Raw genomic sequence first — 16,090 nt, 5'->3', positions numbered from 1 at the left:
AATCAGTAGAAGGCTGCAGTTGCAGAGCTAGAGTTGGAAGGGATCCCGGAGGGTCATCTAGTCCAACCCCCTGCAATGCAGAAATCTCAGCTAAAGCATCCCTGACAGGTGGCCACCCGACCTCTGCTTAAAAACCTACAAGGAAGGAGAGTCATTCGCTCCTCTTTCAGTGAAAAAGAAAGAAAGAAAAGAGCGCAACTTCATCGCTCTTGCAACCAAAGGGTTAAAGCGAGTGAGTTCCGGTTTCTAGAGGGGCTTCCCGGAAGGGACGCGCCGCCGAGGGGAACGTCCATTTCCTGCGCCCCTCCTCTCCCCTCCCGTGGGAAAGCGGACTTTGATTTTCCCACGCGGCGGCTCCGGAGGGTCCGGCGGGCGTGCGGAGCGCCTTGCGGGTGCGCGGCCGAGCAGGGGCCGCCCTGGGCGGGAGGCGCAAGGAAAGGAAGCGAGGCTGGAGCACCGGCTCGGAGGTGCCCAGTCAGCGGAGAGAACAAAAGGCAGGGGAGGCCCCTGAATTTTGGGGTGGGGTTGCTGACTAGCACCCCAATGCGCCTCCTGTTTTGCAGGAATGTTCACATGCTGCGCTCAACGATTTTGCAGTTTTGTGCACCCAGGTATGCAAAAGGCTCGTCCGCACGTTACGCTGAACACGGGTCCAGGCTGCATCGGCACACGTGAGCGAGCGTTTGTGTGAACGACCGTACCCGTGTCGGATTGGCCCTCATTGCGGTTGCAAGCACGGATGATGTGCTTGTTGAACGCAGTGGGATGTTGCGTCTCCGTAGATGTGTTGCCCGTCTCTGCAAACCTCTCTGGGTCTCTTAGTCTCCTGGTAGCAGAAATGCTGGAGAGCTTCACAAATCGACAAGTGTAACGTGTGAATGCACTTCTCTTTGCTAATCCAGGAAAAGGAGGCAGCATATTCCTGGGGATAGCGTTTGTGACTATTGTTCCATTCGAATGTGGATGCAAGGCGAGAGCCTGGGAGAGTATCTGTAAACCAGTTATACTGGATATAATTATCCTAGATATAAGAACTGTTCAACAGTGGAACGGTCTCCCTCGGCAGGTTGTGGACTCTCTTTCCTTGATGGTTTGTAAGCAGAGGTTGGATGGCCATCTGCCATGGATGCTTTAGCTGAGATCCCTGCATTGCAGGGGGTTAGACTAGATGACCCTGGGAGTCCCTTCCAACTCTATGATTCTATGGTTGTATGATTAGGAAAATCTAGAAGCAGCCACGCCTGATTTAATTAGCAGCTATGTTAAAGAAAAACAAAACCGCAAAGAACTATACAAATGGAGTGTCTTAACCTGCTCTGTAAAAAGAAAATCAGGAATAGCTGGAGTTAGAGAGGAGCATTCGCTTTTTTAATGTGTGGAAGCAGCTACGTATGAAGAGTGTTGAAAAGTATAGCTCTGTGGGTGTGAGCCATTTTTGAATATATATATAATCAAAAGGTACAGTAAAGATGTTTATTTTTGTATATCTGTTGTTGTTTTTTATGGTCAGTAAAGTATTTTTTTTCTATAAAAAGCCCTGTTAAAATCCGAAAACCGCAATTAAACACACAAATTGTTAGGGATGGGGCACTGCTAGAGCTGCTGTGTTTGACATTGTACATAGCTGTGAATGAGATAAAAAGTTTTTATATGTGCCCCTTACGTGTAGGAAGAGTTCCTGCTTCCCCTCCCCACACTAACGCATATATTGTGTCCCTCTGAATTTTGGTGTTTTACTTGTCTGTTTTTGCAGAAGAAGAAACCCGAGTTGCTAGCTGCAATTCCATTTTGCTGGAAATACCTTCCCGTCAGGTGGATGTCCTAGTTACTCTCAGAAGGACCTTGCTCACCTTTGCTGGACTGGAACCCTAATTTGAAAATTCATACACAGAGAAAGTGACAACAGAGCAAGGAAGACCATTCTGTTCTCGCTGGGTGCTGTGCTAGATCGCGGATGGAAGAACAGGACTCTGCCAGCCCTGATCCGGAGTTAAACTGCCTTGCCACCCAGTCTGGGACCAGAGGGGAATTCTGGGGAAGGAGTCTGCAGAAGATGCCGGACCAAAATGCCCTTTCTTTGGATGTACGTTGCTGGAGGTTCAGGCATTTCTGCTACCAGGAGGCTGAGGGACCAAGAGAGGTTTGCCGCCGACTCCGCCACCTTTGCCATCAGTGGCTGAAGCCGGAGAGGCACAACAAGACCCAGATCTTGGACCTGGTGATCCTGGAGCAGTTCCTGGCTGTCCTGCCCCTGGAGATGGAGAACTGGGTCAGAGATTGTGGGCCGGAGACCAGTGCTGAGGCAGTGGCCCTGGCGGAAGGTTTTCTCCAGGGCCAGGCAGAGGACAACAGGCAGGGAGAGGAAGAGGTAAGAGGGTATCATCCTGGAGGTTCCTGAGGGTTGAGTCATTCCTAAAGCAAGTGGTGGGGACTTAGCTAGGACCAATAGGCCTCCCCATTTAGCCTGCTGCGGCCTCAGCCCAGTAGACCTGAAGGAGCGTCTCCACCCCCATTGTTCTGCCCAGACACTGAGGTCCAGCTCCGAGGGCCTTCTGGCAGTTCCCTCCCTGCGAGAAGTGAGGTTACAGGGAACCAGGCAGAGGGCCTTCTCAGTAGTGGCTCCTGCCCTGTGGAACACCCTTCCATCAGATGTCAAGGAAATAAACAACTATCTGGTTTTTAGAAGACATCTGAAGGCAGACCTGTTTAGGGAAGTTTTTAATGTTTGATGTTCTGTTGTGCTTTTAATTCTGTTGGGAGCCGCCCAGAGTGGCTGGGGAAACCCAGTCAGATGGGTGGGGTATAAATAATAAACTGTTGTTGTTGTTGTTGTTTTGGCCAAACGGCACCCACCTGCTCAACACCTGATGCAGGTAAAGAGGCAGGTGGACCAAAGGGACCAGCTCACACCCTTGCAATCAGCTGGTGGATGGCACAGACAGAGATGGGTTATGTGACATCAGGTGATTGACAAGTGGGTGGCTCCGCCCATCTGTCAAACACAGTGTTGGATCCAGACCCCCATTCCCGTCCTCTTGCTGCATCACTTCCAGATGCAAGTCGTTCCTCTTTTGAGGGAAGTCACCCGGACAAGATTTTCCCCGCCTCCTTGGGGGAGAATGTGTTGGCAAGGGCATCTGGGGGGAGGTTTTCTTGCAGTCTAGGGTCGGTGTTGCATTCCAGCTCCCATCAGCCCCTGCCGTCATGACAAATAAGGAGGCAGAGTTGGCATCCAGAACCTCTGGAGGGCAAACAAGCTCTGGAAAGCAGCATAAGGGTCTCTGTAGTATAGTGTATTTTAAAATGGGGTTTTAGAGTTTTTAGGGGTTTTTGAATGTTTTATGTAGTTTTTATGTAGTTTTATGTAGTTTTTCAATTTCATTGTTCCGCAAGGGACAATGACAATAAAGATGTATCGTATCGTATCGTATCGTATTATTATCATTATCATTATCATTAATATTATTTAATTAAATTTGTACACCATCCTTTATCTGAAGAGCACAGGGTGGCTCACAACATAAAAATACAAAATGAAAGCATTAAATACATAATAAAACAAAAGCAAGGGGAGATACATGTGTAAGAGGCTCGTTAAGAATTATATTTTGGGAATGATTCCTGTTCTTATGTAGCTGCATTTTTCTATACTTTCTGAATGTCCCATCATCATAAAGTATTTGTGCTCTGTGTTGTAAAAGAAGCACTGCTAGGAGCTGTTTCTCTTTGTTTACCGATGTATTTCCTATCAATAAGACAAACGGTGTGGTGCAAGCAAATTTTTATTCTGAACGTGTGGCCTGGAGAAAAAAAAGTTTGAGAACCACTAATGGAAAATGAATGTCAAATGTTGGGGGTCACTTCCATCTTTTGGTGAAAGATGTTTCTGCTCCTTAAAAAAATAAAAGATGCCCATCACTTTCCCAAGATACTCTCTCAGTATCCTTAAATGCTTCTGGAAATCACAGCTGGGGAGACTGTTGTGCTTGCACCATGCTTTGGACTTATCAGTAATAATAATAATAATAATAATAATAATAATAATAATAATTTTATTATTTATACCCCGCCCATCTGGCTGGGTTTCCCCAGCCACTCTGGGCGGCTTCCAACAGGATATTAAAAACACAGTAAAAGGTCAAACATTAAAAACTTCCCTAAACATTGGGTTGGCCACTGTGAGAGGCTGGGTTAGATGGGCCTTGGGCCTGATCCGGAAGTCAGACTTTTCTTACATTCTTGCCTGCTGGCATTTCAGGTGTCAGGGCGGCTCCTGGAGGCAGCAGTGACTTTCCCCAGGAAAGAGGCACCTTTGTTCCGAAATTCCCAGCGGCAGCTCGCTGGGGAGTTTTATCCAGAGAAGAAAGAGGAAACCAGTCTGATGGGTAAGGTTTTTCCTGAACTCTTTGGGTTTGTATTATTTTGCTGAGCTTTTATCTTTTATCGTCAACTGGCTGCTACACACAGGAAGCTGCCTTTTATCTTTTGCATGCAAAGCAGACTCTCTACCCCTGAGCTTCCTTTAAAGGTTCTAGTCCTCATTGTTCTATGTGACAAAATGCTCAGATAAGAGCTTACCAAGCTTACCAAGTGGTCCATTTTTCTCAGTACTGAAAAAAGTGGCAGTAGCTCTCCAAGGTTTCAGGCATGGATCTGCCTCAAGTCTACCTAGAGATGATTTACAAGGTGAATTACAAGATCTAATCAGTCTGCAAGAGATCCCCTTCTGCACAGTGTCTGCCAGTGATAAATTGGTGTAAATAAAATAAATAAAAGTGATAGCAACTTCCTGTTTTGAGCTAGCCACTCCCAGTCTCTACTGAATCTCAGTTCTGTCAAATTTGCTAATTGATTCCAGCTTAATGGCTTTGAGAACTTTTGGGGGGGGGGGTGGTTTGCAGCATGACTTTAAGAGTGCGTGTGTATCATTTTTTATCTGTTTTACAATTTAAAATACTCATTTAAGCATCCTTATAATATCAATGACTTCCCTTCTTCTCTTTCCATGGTTCATTTTGCATATCATAAATCCCTGCATATTTTACAAAAACTAAACCATTCACTATTCCATTATTGCATCCATCAAAACTTATTTACACTGTCAAATTTATCTTAATGCTGCCGATGTTTTCAGGTGTACACAATCCCCCCCATATATTCAATATATAAGAACGTATGTTCTTCTTGTTCTCTTATTCTATATATTAAGTCTGCAAGCTGCGCATCAGCTTAAGTTGCCATTCAGCTTTAGTTGGGACCTTGCTCATTTTCCATTTTGGGGCAAACAAAACATGGACCACAGTAGTAGCATACATAAATAACTTTTTTTAATACCTGGGAATTTCAGTCTGAATTATCCCCAACAAAAAGGAGTCTGTGTGGTTGGGTTTTTTTTGAAAAGTACTTTAAACATTTTTTTCAATTCATTGTGGATTATTTCCCAATACTCTTATCTTTTACAAGCCCACCACATATAAAAGAACATTCCCTCAACCTTTTTGCATCTCCAGCACTTATCAGATAAAGTCTTCTACATCTTGGCAAGCCTACTTAGAGTTAAATACCATCTGTAAATCATTTTCAAGTAGTTCTCCTTCAAAGAATAACATAATTTTATTATTATATGCTGCCCATCTGACTGGGTTGCCCCGGACTGGTTGGCTTCCAGCAAAATATAAAAACACAGAAATCCTCAACCTTTAAAAACTTCGCTGTACAGGGCGGCCTTCTGATGTCTTCTAAAAGTCAAATAGTTGTTTGACATCTGATAGGGGGGTGCTTCACAGGGAGAATGCCCCGTGGAATGCCCTCCAGTCAGATATCAAGGAAATGAACAACTATCTGAAAGCAGCCCTGTATAGGGAAGTTTTTAATATTTGATTTGAGAAATTATAAAATATGCTGGGGTTTTATAATTTCACGGAAGCTGCCCAGTGTGGCTGGGGAAACCCAGTCAGATGGGCAGCATTGAAATAACTTTTTACTACTATTACTACTGGGATGAGGGTGGCGCTGTGGGTTAAACCACAGAGCCTAGGACTTGCCAATCAGAAGGTCGGCGGTTCGAATCCCCACGATGGAGTGAGCTCCTGTTGCTCAGTCCCTGCTCCTGCCAACCTAGCAGTTCGAAAGCACGTCAAAGTGCAAGTAGATAAATAGGTACCGCTCCGGCGGGAAGGTAAACAGTGTTTCCATGCGCTGCTCTGGTTCGCCAGAAGCAGCTTAGTCATGCTGGCCACATGACCCAGAAGCTGCACGCCGGCTCCCTTGGCCAGTAAAGCGAGGTGAGTGCCACAACCCCAGAGTCGGTCATGACTGGACCTAATGGTCAGGGGTCCCTTTACCCTTTACCTTACCACTACTACTACTACTACTACTATTACTGTGGAGTCCCTCTGCCTGGTTCCCTGTAGCTTCCCTTCTCACAATGAGGGAACCGCCAGAAGACCCTCGGAGCTGGAGCTTAGTGTCCACGTTGAATGACAGGGATGGAGACGCCCATTCAGGTATACTGGGCCGAGACCATTTAAAGGTCAGCACCAACACGTTGAATTGTGCTTGGAAACATACTGGGAGCCAATGTTAATCACCCTGAGAACAGGATGCCGGACTAGATGGGCCTTTGGCCTGATCCCAGACTATTCTTACGTCCCTCTGATTGGAGAAAGAGCCATTACAGTGGTACCTCGGGTTAAGAACTTGATTCGTTCCGCAGGTCCCTTCTTAATCTGAAACTGTTCTTAACCTGAAGCACCACTTTAGCTAATGGGGCCTCCTGCTGCCTCTGCACGATTTCTGTTCTCATCCTGAGGTAAAGTTCTTAACCCGAGGTACTACTTCTGGGTTTGCGGAGTCTGTAACCTGAAGTGTTTGTAACCTGAAGTGTCTGTAACCCGAGGTACCACTGTAGTTAGATTAGAACCAATTTTCAGACATTCACTGCAGCAGTGCATTTTCGTCCCTTGACCTGAAGGTTCCATCACTCACTTAAATTCACTTTTCCTCCCCTTATTTATCGCAGGTGACGAGAGGCAGGAGAGCGAGTATGAGGTGGAATCTCGGGAAGTATCGGCAAAAAGAGACGAGCGTCTGGAGATGCCCGAGAAAGCTGGAGCTCAGAATTGCCCGGCGACGGAGGATCATGATGGGGATTCCTCTATGATCCCAGTTCAAAATGAGAAAAACAGTGGGAAGAGAGAGTATAAGTGCCCTAAATGTGAGAGCACCTTCAGTAGCGAATTAAACCTGGAGGGACACCAGCGAACTCACACCGGGGAGAAGCCATATACGTGTCTGGAGTGCGGAAAGAGCTTCAACTGGAGCACGAACCTGATTAGGCATCAGATAATACACAGACGGGAGAAACCTTACAAATGCACAGAGTGTCGAAAGAGCTTCAACTGGAGCACGCACCTTATAAGACATCAGAGAATCCACACCGGGGAGAAGCCGTACATATGCCTGGAGTGCGGGAAGAGTTTCAGTTCGAGCACGAGCCTCGCGTACCACCAGAAAACCCACACGGGGGAGAAGCCGTACAAGTGCTCAGACTGCAGCATGAGCTTCTGCGTCAAATCCAGCCTTATGAGACATCAGAGAATCCACACGGGGGAGAAGCCGTACGGTTGCTTTGACTGCGGGATGAACTTCACGGCCAAGTCGGACCTCACTCTGCACCAGAGAGTCCACACGGGGGAGAAGCCGTACAGATGCTCCGAGTGCGGGAAGAAATTTGGCCGGAGGATAAACCTCACTTCCCATCAGAGAACCCACACGGGGGAGAGGCCGTACAAATGCTCAGATTGCGGGAAAAGCTTTCGCAACACGTCGCACCTCCTTCGGCACAGGCGGATCCACACGGGAGAGAAGCCTTATAAGTGCCTGGCATGCGGGAAGCAGTTTGGTCGGTGCGAGCAACTCGCTTCCCATCAAAGAATTCACATTAGGGAGAATCCCTGAAAGCGCATGGAAAGTGTTTCAGTCAAAATGCTGCCCTCACTTCACATCAGAGAAGTGCGCTCACATAAAACAGTATAAATGGACTCCCTGAGGAGGAGCTGTGTGGGGCTTAATTCTTTGAGTATTATTATTATTATTTATTGAATTTATATACCGCCCTATACCCAGAGATCTTAGGATGGTTCACATAAAAGATCACAATATATAAAATCAAAGTAAAACCAGTAACATGCATACACACACAACGCAAAAAAAGACCCGCATTTTAAATGGGTAGAAAGTGTCGATCAGGTCAGCCAAAGGCCTGTTTAAAAGGGAACGTTTTTGCCTGGCACCTAAAGGTGTATAATGAAGGCACCAGGTGAACTTCCCTGGGGAGAGCATTCCACAGATGGGGAGCCACTGCAGAGAAGGCCCTGTTCGTGTGTTGCCACCTCCAAACCTCTCAAGGTGGAGGCACATGAAGGAGGGCCTCAGAAGATGATCTCAGGGGCTGGTTAGGTTCATAGGAAAAGAGGCGGTCCTTGCGGTATTGCGGTCCTGAGCCGTTTAAGGCTTTATAGGTCAAAACCAGCACTTTGAATTAGGCCCGGAAACTAATTGGTAGCCAGTGCAGTCATACCAGGATCGATGTAATACGCTCAAAGTGTCTTGCTCCAGTGAGCAACCTGGCCTCTGAATTCTGCACTAGCTGAAGTTTTCAGAGGCAGCCCTACGTATAACGCATTGCAGTAATCTAACCCTGGGGTTACCAGAGCACAGACAACGGTAGATAGGCTATTCCTGTCCAGATAGGGGCGTAGCTGGGCACCAGCCAAAGGTGATGGAAGGCACTCCAGGCCATCTGAGCCTCGAGCAACAGCAAAGGATCCAGGAATACCCCCAAGCTACGAACCTGTTCCTCCAGAGGAAGCGTAACCCCATCAAGAGCAGGCGACCTCCCAGGCATCTCGCCTAGGGAACCACACACCAACAGAGCCTCAGTCTTAACTGGATTGAATAGGTGTGGTTAGGGTTGTGAAGCAACCTGCGGGGCCGTCAGAGTCTTAGCAAAACGGACCGGCTGTCCCTTGATGGCACCAGCCTTTGGAATGTGACCCCCTTTGGAATTCTTTTGGAGGAAGGACAAGACACGAGGTGGGCGTTTTTGCAAAAGCACCAGGGGCTGAAAGCATTTAGCTGGAGTTGGTCAAAACAGCGTAGGATTCAGGAATTTGATGCAGGATTTGTGGCTCTGCTCCCTGTTTTCAGAAGCCGCCTTGTTTCCAGTATGGTCTCCTTGTATTTCTGTAAATAAACAATGTCTAGAGCAGGGGTAGGGACGCAGGTGGCGCTGTGGGTAAAACCTCAGCGCCTAGGGCTTGCCGATCGCATGGTCGGCGGTTCGAATCCCCGCGGCGGGGTGCACTCCCGTTGCTCGGTCCCAGCTCCTGCCCACCTAGCAGTTCGAAAGCACCCTAAAAAGTGCAAGTAGATAAATAGGTACCGCTTTATAGCAGGAAGGTAAACGGCTTTTCCGTGTGCTGCACTGGTGCCGGCTCGCCAGAACAGCTTTGTCACGCTGGCCACGTGACCCGGAAGTGTCTCCGGACAGCACTGGCCCCTGGCCTCTTAAGTGAGATGGGCGCACAACCCTAGAGTCGGACACGACTGGCCCGCATGGGCAGGGGTACCTTTACCTTTACCATTTAGAGCAGGGGTCAGCAAACTTTTTTGGCAGGGGGCCGGTCCACTGTCCCTCAAACCTTGTGGGGGCCAGACTATATTTTGAAAAAATAATGAACGAATTCCTATGCCCCACAGATAACCCAGAGGTGTATTTTAAATAAAAGCACACATTCTGCTCTCGTAAAAACACGAGGCAGGCCCCACAAGTAACCCAGAGATGCATTTTAAATAAAAGGACACATTCTACTCATGTAAAAACACGCTCGTAACCCACAGCGTGCGTAACCAGAAGCGTTCATAACCAGAGGTACCAATGTACTGGACTAAATCTAGCAGCCAGGCTAAATTTTTGCCCTCCTCCCACAAACAGTGATTATTCTTTTAGATAATAGTTACTGGGTTTCATTCATGATGAACTGCTTTTTATTCTATTTTACGGTGTTTCCACTTCTTAGCTCACTTTGCACTGTGATTTGTTAATTTCTTAAATGTGGTAACTTCTCAATGCATAAATAAAAATCTCCAAAAGTGCGAATGTCACCTTAAGTTATAAGAGGAAGGGTCGTGGCTCAGCAGCGAAGCATCTGCATTGCATGCAGAGGGTTCTGGGTTCAATCCTGACATCTCTAGGTAGGACTGCAGTAAGTGCCCTGACTAAAATCCTGAAGACCCACCACCGGCCAGTGTAGCTAAAAGCCCAGTGTCTGTGAGGGTGGCAGAGCTTCTCAGGACTCCCAACCCCCCGGCCCTCAGAGCTGGACCTCAGTGTCCAGGCTGAAGGATGGAGGTGGAGATGTTCCTTCAGGTATACTGGGCCTTTGAGGCCGTTTAGGGCTTTCAAGGTCAGCACCAATACTTTGAATTGTGTTCGGAAACATACTGGGAGCCAATGTAGATCTTTCAGGACTGGTGTTATATGGTCTCACTGCAAGGTTGTTAGGAGGATAAAATTGGGGGTGGGGTGCAGACTGTGTATGCTATTCTAGCTCCGTGCAGGAAAGGCAGGAGATAAATTGAAGAAGAACAAGAAGAAAAAGAAGAAAGGAAGTTGCACTGCTCCAATGTCTGGGATCACTAATTGAGTGCACAATTGGAAAAGGCTAAATAATTGGGAATTGGAGCCCCAATGTTTCAGAGATATACGGTTTTTTTAAAAAAAAAATATTATTATTATTATTCAATGAAATCCAACAATACAATAATAAAAGAAACCTCATGATAATAGTAGAATAATAAAAGGAGATTTTATTAACAGCTGAACTTAAAACATTAAAAAAAAAATCATACTTCCCACACAAAGTAAGACTTGAATTGAAAGGGCATGAAATTTATTTCTTGGGTCACAGGTTTCTAAAAACTCATCAATTCCTAATAAGGTGTCCGATGAGCAGCTGTCAAAAAAAAAGGCGAGGAGAGAAGTAGTCTAGAAGTAGCCTGGAAGTCCTTTCTCCGGGCAAGAGATGTACCGCTCTGCGGTTTTTTTTTTAAGTCTATGAGTCAGTTATGAAAGAGCTATTTCTGGGAAATCAGCTGACTATAAAGAAAGGAGAGTTTCGACTTCGGGGCTTGGGCGCTAGAGGGCGCTGCGAGACGAAAAAACGTAAAAATAGCAGCTGCGTAACCAAAATAGTTCAGCTTTAGTAGAATAGGAGGAGTAGCAACTCGAGAGAAGCGAATAAACTTGTACAGTATATAAATATGGAGGAAATATATATATGGAGAAGTTTCTCTCTCCCTTGCTCGTATTATTGGGAGGTTTTTAATGCTTGATGTTTTAATTATGTATTTACATATCTTGTAAGCTGCCCAGAGTGGCTGGGGAAACCCAGCCAGAGGGATGGGGTATTATTAATAATAATAATTAATAGTAATAATAACGCTGCTTAGGTGCCAAAAGCATAGGGCTGTATTGCTATTCACTATATTATAGCCCCTCTTCTACAATAAATACCCAAATCAGCTTACAGAATAAGAAAGAACCTGAGTACGTAAATTCATATGAGCAACAAAATAATATGTTCTTGACTTAATATTTCTATTCCACTTTTCCAGCAACAAATGCTGAGATCAAATTGGTTCACAATATTTAAAAACAGCAAGCATTGCAATCCTTATGCCATCAAACACAAGAACATATAAATAACGCAGCAAATTCGTCAAAATGATTGATGCAATTCAATAAAGTCATCGTAATTCAATATATCAGCAGATATTCGAAATCATTCATCAAAATGATCGACACAATTCAATAAAGTCATCGTAATTCAAAATATCAGACGATATCAGAAATCATCAAAATGATTAATACAATTAAACAAAGATCGTAATTCAAAATAGCAGACACCAGAAATCATTCATCAAATATGATCAATACAATTCAATAAAGTCGTTGTAATTCAAAATATCAGAATGAGCTGCTAAGCACCAGTCCAGTGGCAGAGAACAACTTCTGTCTGTCTTAATCTCAGATTATCCTCAGGTTTTAGAGTGATGTACGTCCGTTCCGGATTCAGCAAAACTGCCACAAATATCCCCCAAACTTTGGATGGCCCAAATCCTTCAGGATGTGCTCATCCGCAGAGGCATCCCAGGTGGTTACCAGTGTGGTGTAGTGGTTAGAGTTGTGGATTTGTATCCAAGAGACCTGGGTTCGAATCCTCACTAGGCCGTGAAGCGTCTCAGCCTGACCTACCTCACAGGGTTATTGTGGGAATTAAATGATGGGACCAACAGCCAAGTTGCTGTCTCGCAATAAAAGCAAGAGCAGTTTGACAGGGCGAGGGTCTCCCTGGGGAGGTGGTCTTGGGTGCTTGAGCTGAGATTCCTGCATTGCGGGGGGGGGGGGGCGTTGGACTAGATGTCCCTGGGACATAGCTGTCAACTTTTTCATGCGAGGAATCCTATTCGGAATAAGGGAAAACGTTAAAAAAAGGGAAAACGTTGACAGCTATGCCCTGGGACCCTTCCAACTCTGCAATCCTAGGATTCTGCGTTCTGCTTTGCCGCAGCTTCTCCCCTCCCTTCCTACACCCTCCCTGCAAGGTAGAACAGGAAGAGCTGCCAGGGGAAGGAGGGAGGGAGGGGGCGATTCCCAGCGAGGAGCTGCAATTACAGTACAGTGGTACCTCGGGTTAAGAACTTAATTCGTTCCGGAGGTCCTTACAGTGGTACCTCGGGTTAAGAACTTAATTCGTTCCGGAGGTCCTTACAGTGGTACCTCGGGTTAAGAACTTAATTCGTTCCAGAGGTCCTTACAGTGGTACCTCGGGTTACATACGCTTTAGGTTACATACGCTTCAGGTTTCAGACTCCACTAACCCAGAAACAGTACCTCGGGTTAAGAACTTTGCTTCAGGATGAGAACAGAAATTGTGCTCCGGCAGCGCGGCGGCAGCAGGAGGCCCCATTAGCTAAAGTGGTGCTTCAGGTTAAGAACAGTTCCAGGTTAAGGATGGAACTCCGGAACGAATTAAGTACTTAACCCGAGGTACCACTGTAACTTAACCTGAAACTGTTCTTAACCTGAGTTACCACTTTAGCTAATGGGGCCTCCTGCTGCTGCTGCGCCGCCGAAGCCCGATTTCTGTCCTCATCGTGAAGCAAAGTTCTTAAGCCGAGGTACTATTTCTGGGTTAGCTGAGTCTGTAACCTGAAGCGCCTGTAACCTGAAGCGCCTGTAACCCGAGGTACCACTGTACAGTACTTTCTCTTTCCCTCGCCAACCTCGCTCCCAAACTTGCGCCTCGAGTTCTGCCCGGCAACTGATGCCGCCATCTGCGCTCAGATTTCCGATTGGCGGAATATTTCCCCCTCGCCCAATCCCGTCTCGCTCTGCTGCTGGTTCCGCAGGCGGGGCAGAGAACGGCTCTCTGAGTCGGAAAACGGAGAAGAAAAACGGAGCTTCGTTTTGGGGGGAGATGGGGGTCCTCCTCCTCCTCCGCTGGCCCCCCCGGATCCTGGGGGCGGCTGCCCTCCTGCTGCTGCTCCTGGTCTGCGTAGGTCAGTACCTCGGGGGGTCAAACTGCGGGGCTGAGGACCTTTGCCAGGGGCGGGGCAGGGTGGGAGTTCCCAGTCCGGACTGGATCCGGAGTCCGAAGCCCTTCGTGAATATCCTTCCCCGCCCCCCGCTTTGTATGCCGCCTGGGGCAGAGACCGCAGCCTTACTCGGCTCGCAGAAAGAAGCCAGCCCTGCGGGGGCGGCGGGATTAATGGCGTGGGAAGCGACTCGCCCCTCGCACGTGTTGTTGCTTCCCAGAATCCGGTGGATACGTGAGAATCATAGCACGGAAGAAGGGATGGAAGGGACCCTGAGGGTCATCCAGTCCAACCCCCGTGACCGAGGGATCCCCTGGCCCGCAATGGCCAAATACTCTGCTGATCGATCGTTTCTTTTCTCTGGCGCGTTGGTCACCCGTTTGTGCCGCTTTCCCCCTCAAATTCCGCTTGCGCTGCCTGCCCCCAAAATAAAAAAAAAATTTTTTCCCCTTCCAGTAGCACCTTAAAGACCAACTAAGTTAGTTCTTGGTATGAGCTTTCGTGTGCATGCACACGAAAGCTCATACCAAGAACTAACTTAGTTGGTCTTTAAGGTGCTACTGGAAGGAAAAAAATTTTTTTGTTTTGTTTTGACTATGGCAGACCAACACGGCTACCTATCTGTAACTGCCCCCAAAATGTAGAATTTGAAAGTTTAGTTGCCTTTAGAAAAGCTTTTGCATATCCAGTATTATTATTATTATTATTTACTAAATTGTTTACTGAATTTCTATACTGCCCTCCGCCCGATGATTACGGGGCAGTTTACAGTATAAAAACATAACGAGGCATAACAAAATAGCAAACAAAATTATCACACACACGGCCATAGTTTAATCGGTCTAAGGCCTAGTTGAAGAGTACCTTTTCCCCCTGGTGTCTCCCGGGCGAGAGCGTTCCACAAGTGGGGAGTCACCACAGAAAAGGGAATTGTTGCTGTTGCCCCAGCCACTGCGGGCAGCTTCCAGCAAATGATAAAGCCATAGTAAACTAGGGTTGCCATATTTCAAAAAGTGAACATCTGTTGAGTTTTTTTTGGGGGGGGGGGGGGTGGGAGCATTGACCAAAGTTGTTTAGCTTTTTTTCTGAACAATTTTAAATTAAATTCACCAAAATCTACACTTCTGACAGGCTGTCATACGTCCAGGATATTTCAGCATTTTCCGCCTGGATGGTGAATACCTGAAATTCTGGACATATGGCAACCCTGATAAAACATTACACATTAAAAGGCTTCCCTATACAGGGCTGCCTTCAAATGTCTTCTAAAGGTTATATAGTTACTCATCTCCTTGACATCTGATGGGAGGGTGGACATAGCTGTCAACATTTCCCTTCTTTTAAGGGAAATTCCCTTATTCTGAATAGGATTCCTCGCAAGAAAAGGGAAAAGTTGACAGCTATGCAGGTAAGGTGCCACCACTGAAAAGGCCTGGTTCCCTGTAACCTCACTTCTCGCAATGAGGGAACCTCCAGAAGGCCCTCGGCGCTGGACCTCAGTGTCCAGGCAGAGCGATGGGGGTGGAGACACTCCTTCCGGTATACTGGGCTGAGGCCGTTTAGGGCTTTAAAGGTCAGCACCAACACTTTGAATTGTGCTCGGAAACGTACTGGGAGCCAATGTAGGTCTTTCAAGACGGGTGTTATGTGGTCTCAGCAGCTGCTCCCAGTCACCAGTCTAGCTGCTGCACCTTCAGCATCTAGATATGTAGACAGCAGCACCTTCAGGGCATGTAGGTATCCCTTGCTGATTCTAGTATCCATCCGGTCAAGGCCAGACCCGGAGGCAGGGATAGTCCTTAAGCTTTTAATGTTTGATGGATTACTGTATTTTAATATTTTGTTGGAAGCTGCCCAGAGTGGGTGGGGTATTATTATTATTATTATTATTATTATTATTATTATTATTATAAACAATGACTAAACCTGCCTCCTCGGTAATGACGTGGTCTGGTCTCCTCCTACCCATCATCACTGAGATTGGTTGTCGCAGTGCATCCCCTCCTGTGGAACCTGCCCCAGACATTTAGTTGGCTGGGACCAACTCTCTGGCTTGAGAGCAGTACATGTGAAAAGGATCTAGGAGTCTTGGTTGACCACAAACTTGACATGAGCCAACAGTGTGACACGGCAGCTAAAAAAGCCAATGCAATTCTGGGCTGCATCAATAGGAGTATAGCATCTAGATCAAGGGAAGTAATAGTGCCACTGTATTCTGCTCTGGTCAGACCTCACCTGGAGTACTGTGTCCAGTTCTGGGCACCACAGTTCAAGAAGGACACTGACAAACTGGAACGTGTCCAGAGGAGGGCAACCAAAATGGTCAAAGGCCTGGAAATGATGCCTTATGAGGAACGGCTAAGGGAGCTGGGCATGTTTAGCCTGGAGAAGAGGAGGTTAAGGGGTGATATGATAGCCATGTTCAAAT

At 46.8% G+C, this 16,090-nt stretch overlaps 2 protein-coding genes across 8 annotated transcripts in view; both read left to right on the top strand.

Moving 5' to 3' along the window:
- The first annotated feature begins 300 nt into the window (after positions 1–300).
- On the top strand, positions 301–10,157 carry LOC310756881 (uncharacterized protein). 3 transcript variants are annotated; one of them, XR_014544986.1, is made up of 6 exons: positions 301–611; positions 1,754–2,368; positions 4,259–4,385; positions 7,022–8,798; positions 8,905–9,274; positions 9,657–10,157. XR_014544986.1 is itself a non-coding variant. In XM_083601790.1 (4 exons), the coding sequence occupies exons 2-4, from the start codon at positions 1,955–1,957 to the stop codon at positions 7,957–7,959; spliced, it is 1,479 nt and encodes a 492-aa protein (XP_083457916.1). In that variant the 5' UTR covers positions 301–611; positions 1,754–1,954; the 3' UTR covers positions 7,960–10,157. The 3 variants fall into 3 exon arrangements, 1 of the variants encoding a protein (XP_083457916.1); XR_014544987.1 differs by having other exon boundaries at positions 7,022–9,274; XM_083601790.1 differs by having other exon boundaries at positions 7,022–10,157.
- A 3,219-nt stretch (positions 10,158–13,376) lies between these two features.
- LOC310756986 (class I histocompatibility antigen, F10 alpha chain-like) overlaps positions 13,377–16,090 on the top strand; it is a 151,731-nt gene continuing 149,017 nt past the window's right edge. For all 5 annotated transcript variants that reach the window (XM_083602022.1, XM_083602023.1, XM_083602026.1 and 2 more), the window contains exon 1: positions 13,377–13,626. In XM_083602022.1, coding sequence (XP_083458148.1) covers positions 13,392–13,626 — 235 coding nt within the window. In that variant the 5' untranslated portion in view covers positions 13,377–13,391. The remainder of the gene's footprint in view (positions 13,627–16,090) is intronic.

Source organism: Podarcis filfolensis (genome assembly GCF_964270895.1).
Source record: "Podarcis filfolensis genome assembly, chromosome: 2".
NCBI classification, from domain to species: domain Eukaryota; kingdom Metazoa; phylum Chordata; class Lepidosauria; order Squamata; family Lacertidae; genus Podarcis; species Podarcis filfolensis.
Note: the sequence above shows the minus strand (reverse complement) of the source record. Positions and strands in the feature narration are given on the sequence as shown.

What these genes read in the sequence shown, in the direction of transcription:
- LOC310756881 (XM_083601790.1), top strand. Translation starts at nt 1,955, where the DNA reads ATGGAAGAACAGGACTCTGCCAGCCCTGATCCGGAGTTAAACTGCCTT. An exon ending in ACAGGCAGGGAGAGGAAGAG is followed by an intron (nt 2,369 to 4,258) that starts GTAAGAGGGTAT and finishes CTGGCATTTCAG; the next exon opens with GTGTCAGGGCGGCTCCTGGA. An exon ending in AGAGGAAACCAGTCTGATGG is followed by an intron (nt 4,386 to 7,021) that starts GTAAGGTTTTTC and finishes TATTTATCGCAG; the next exon opens with GTGACGAGAGGCAGGAGAGC.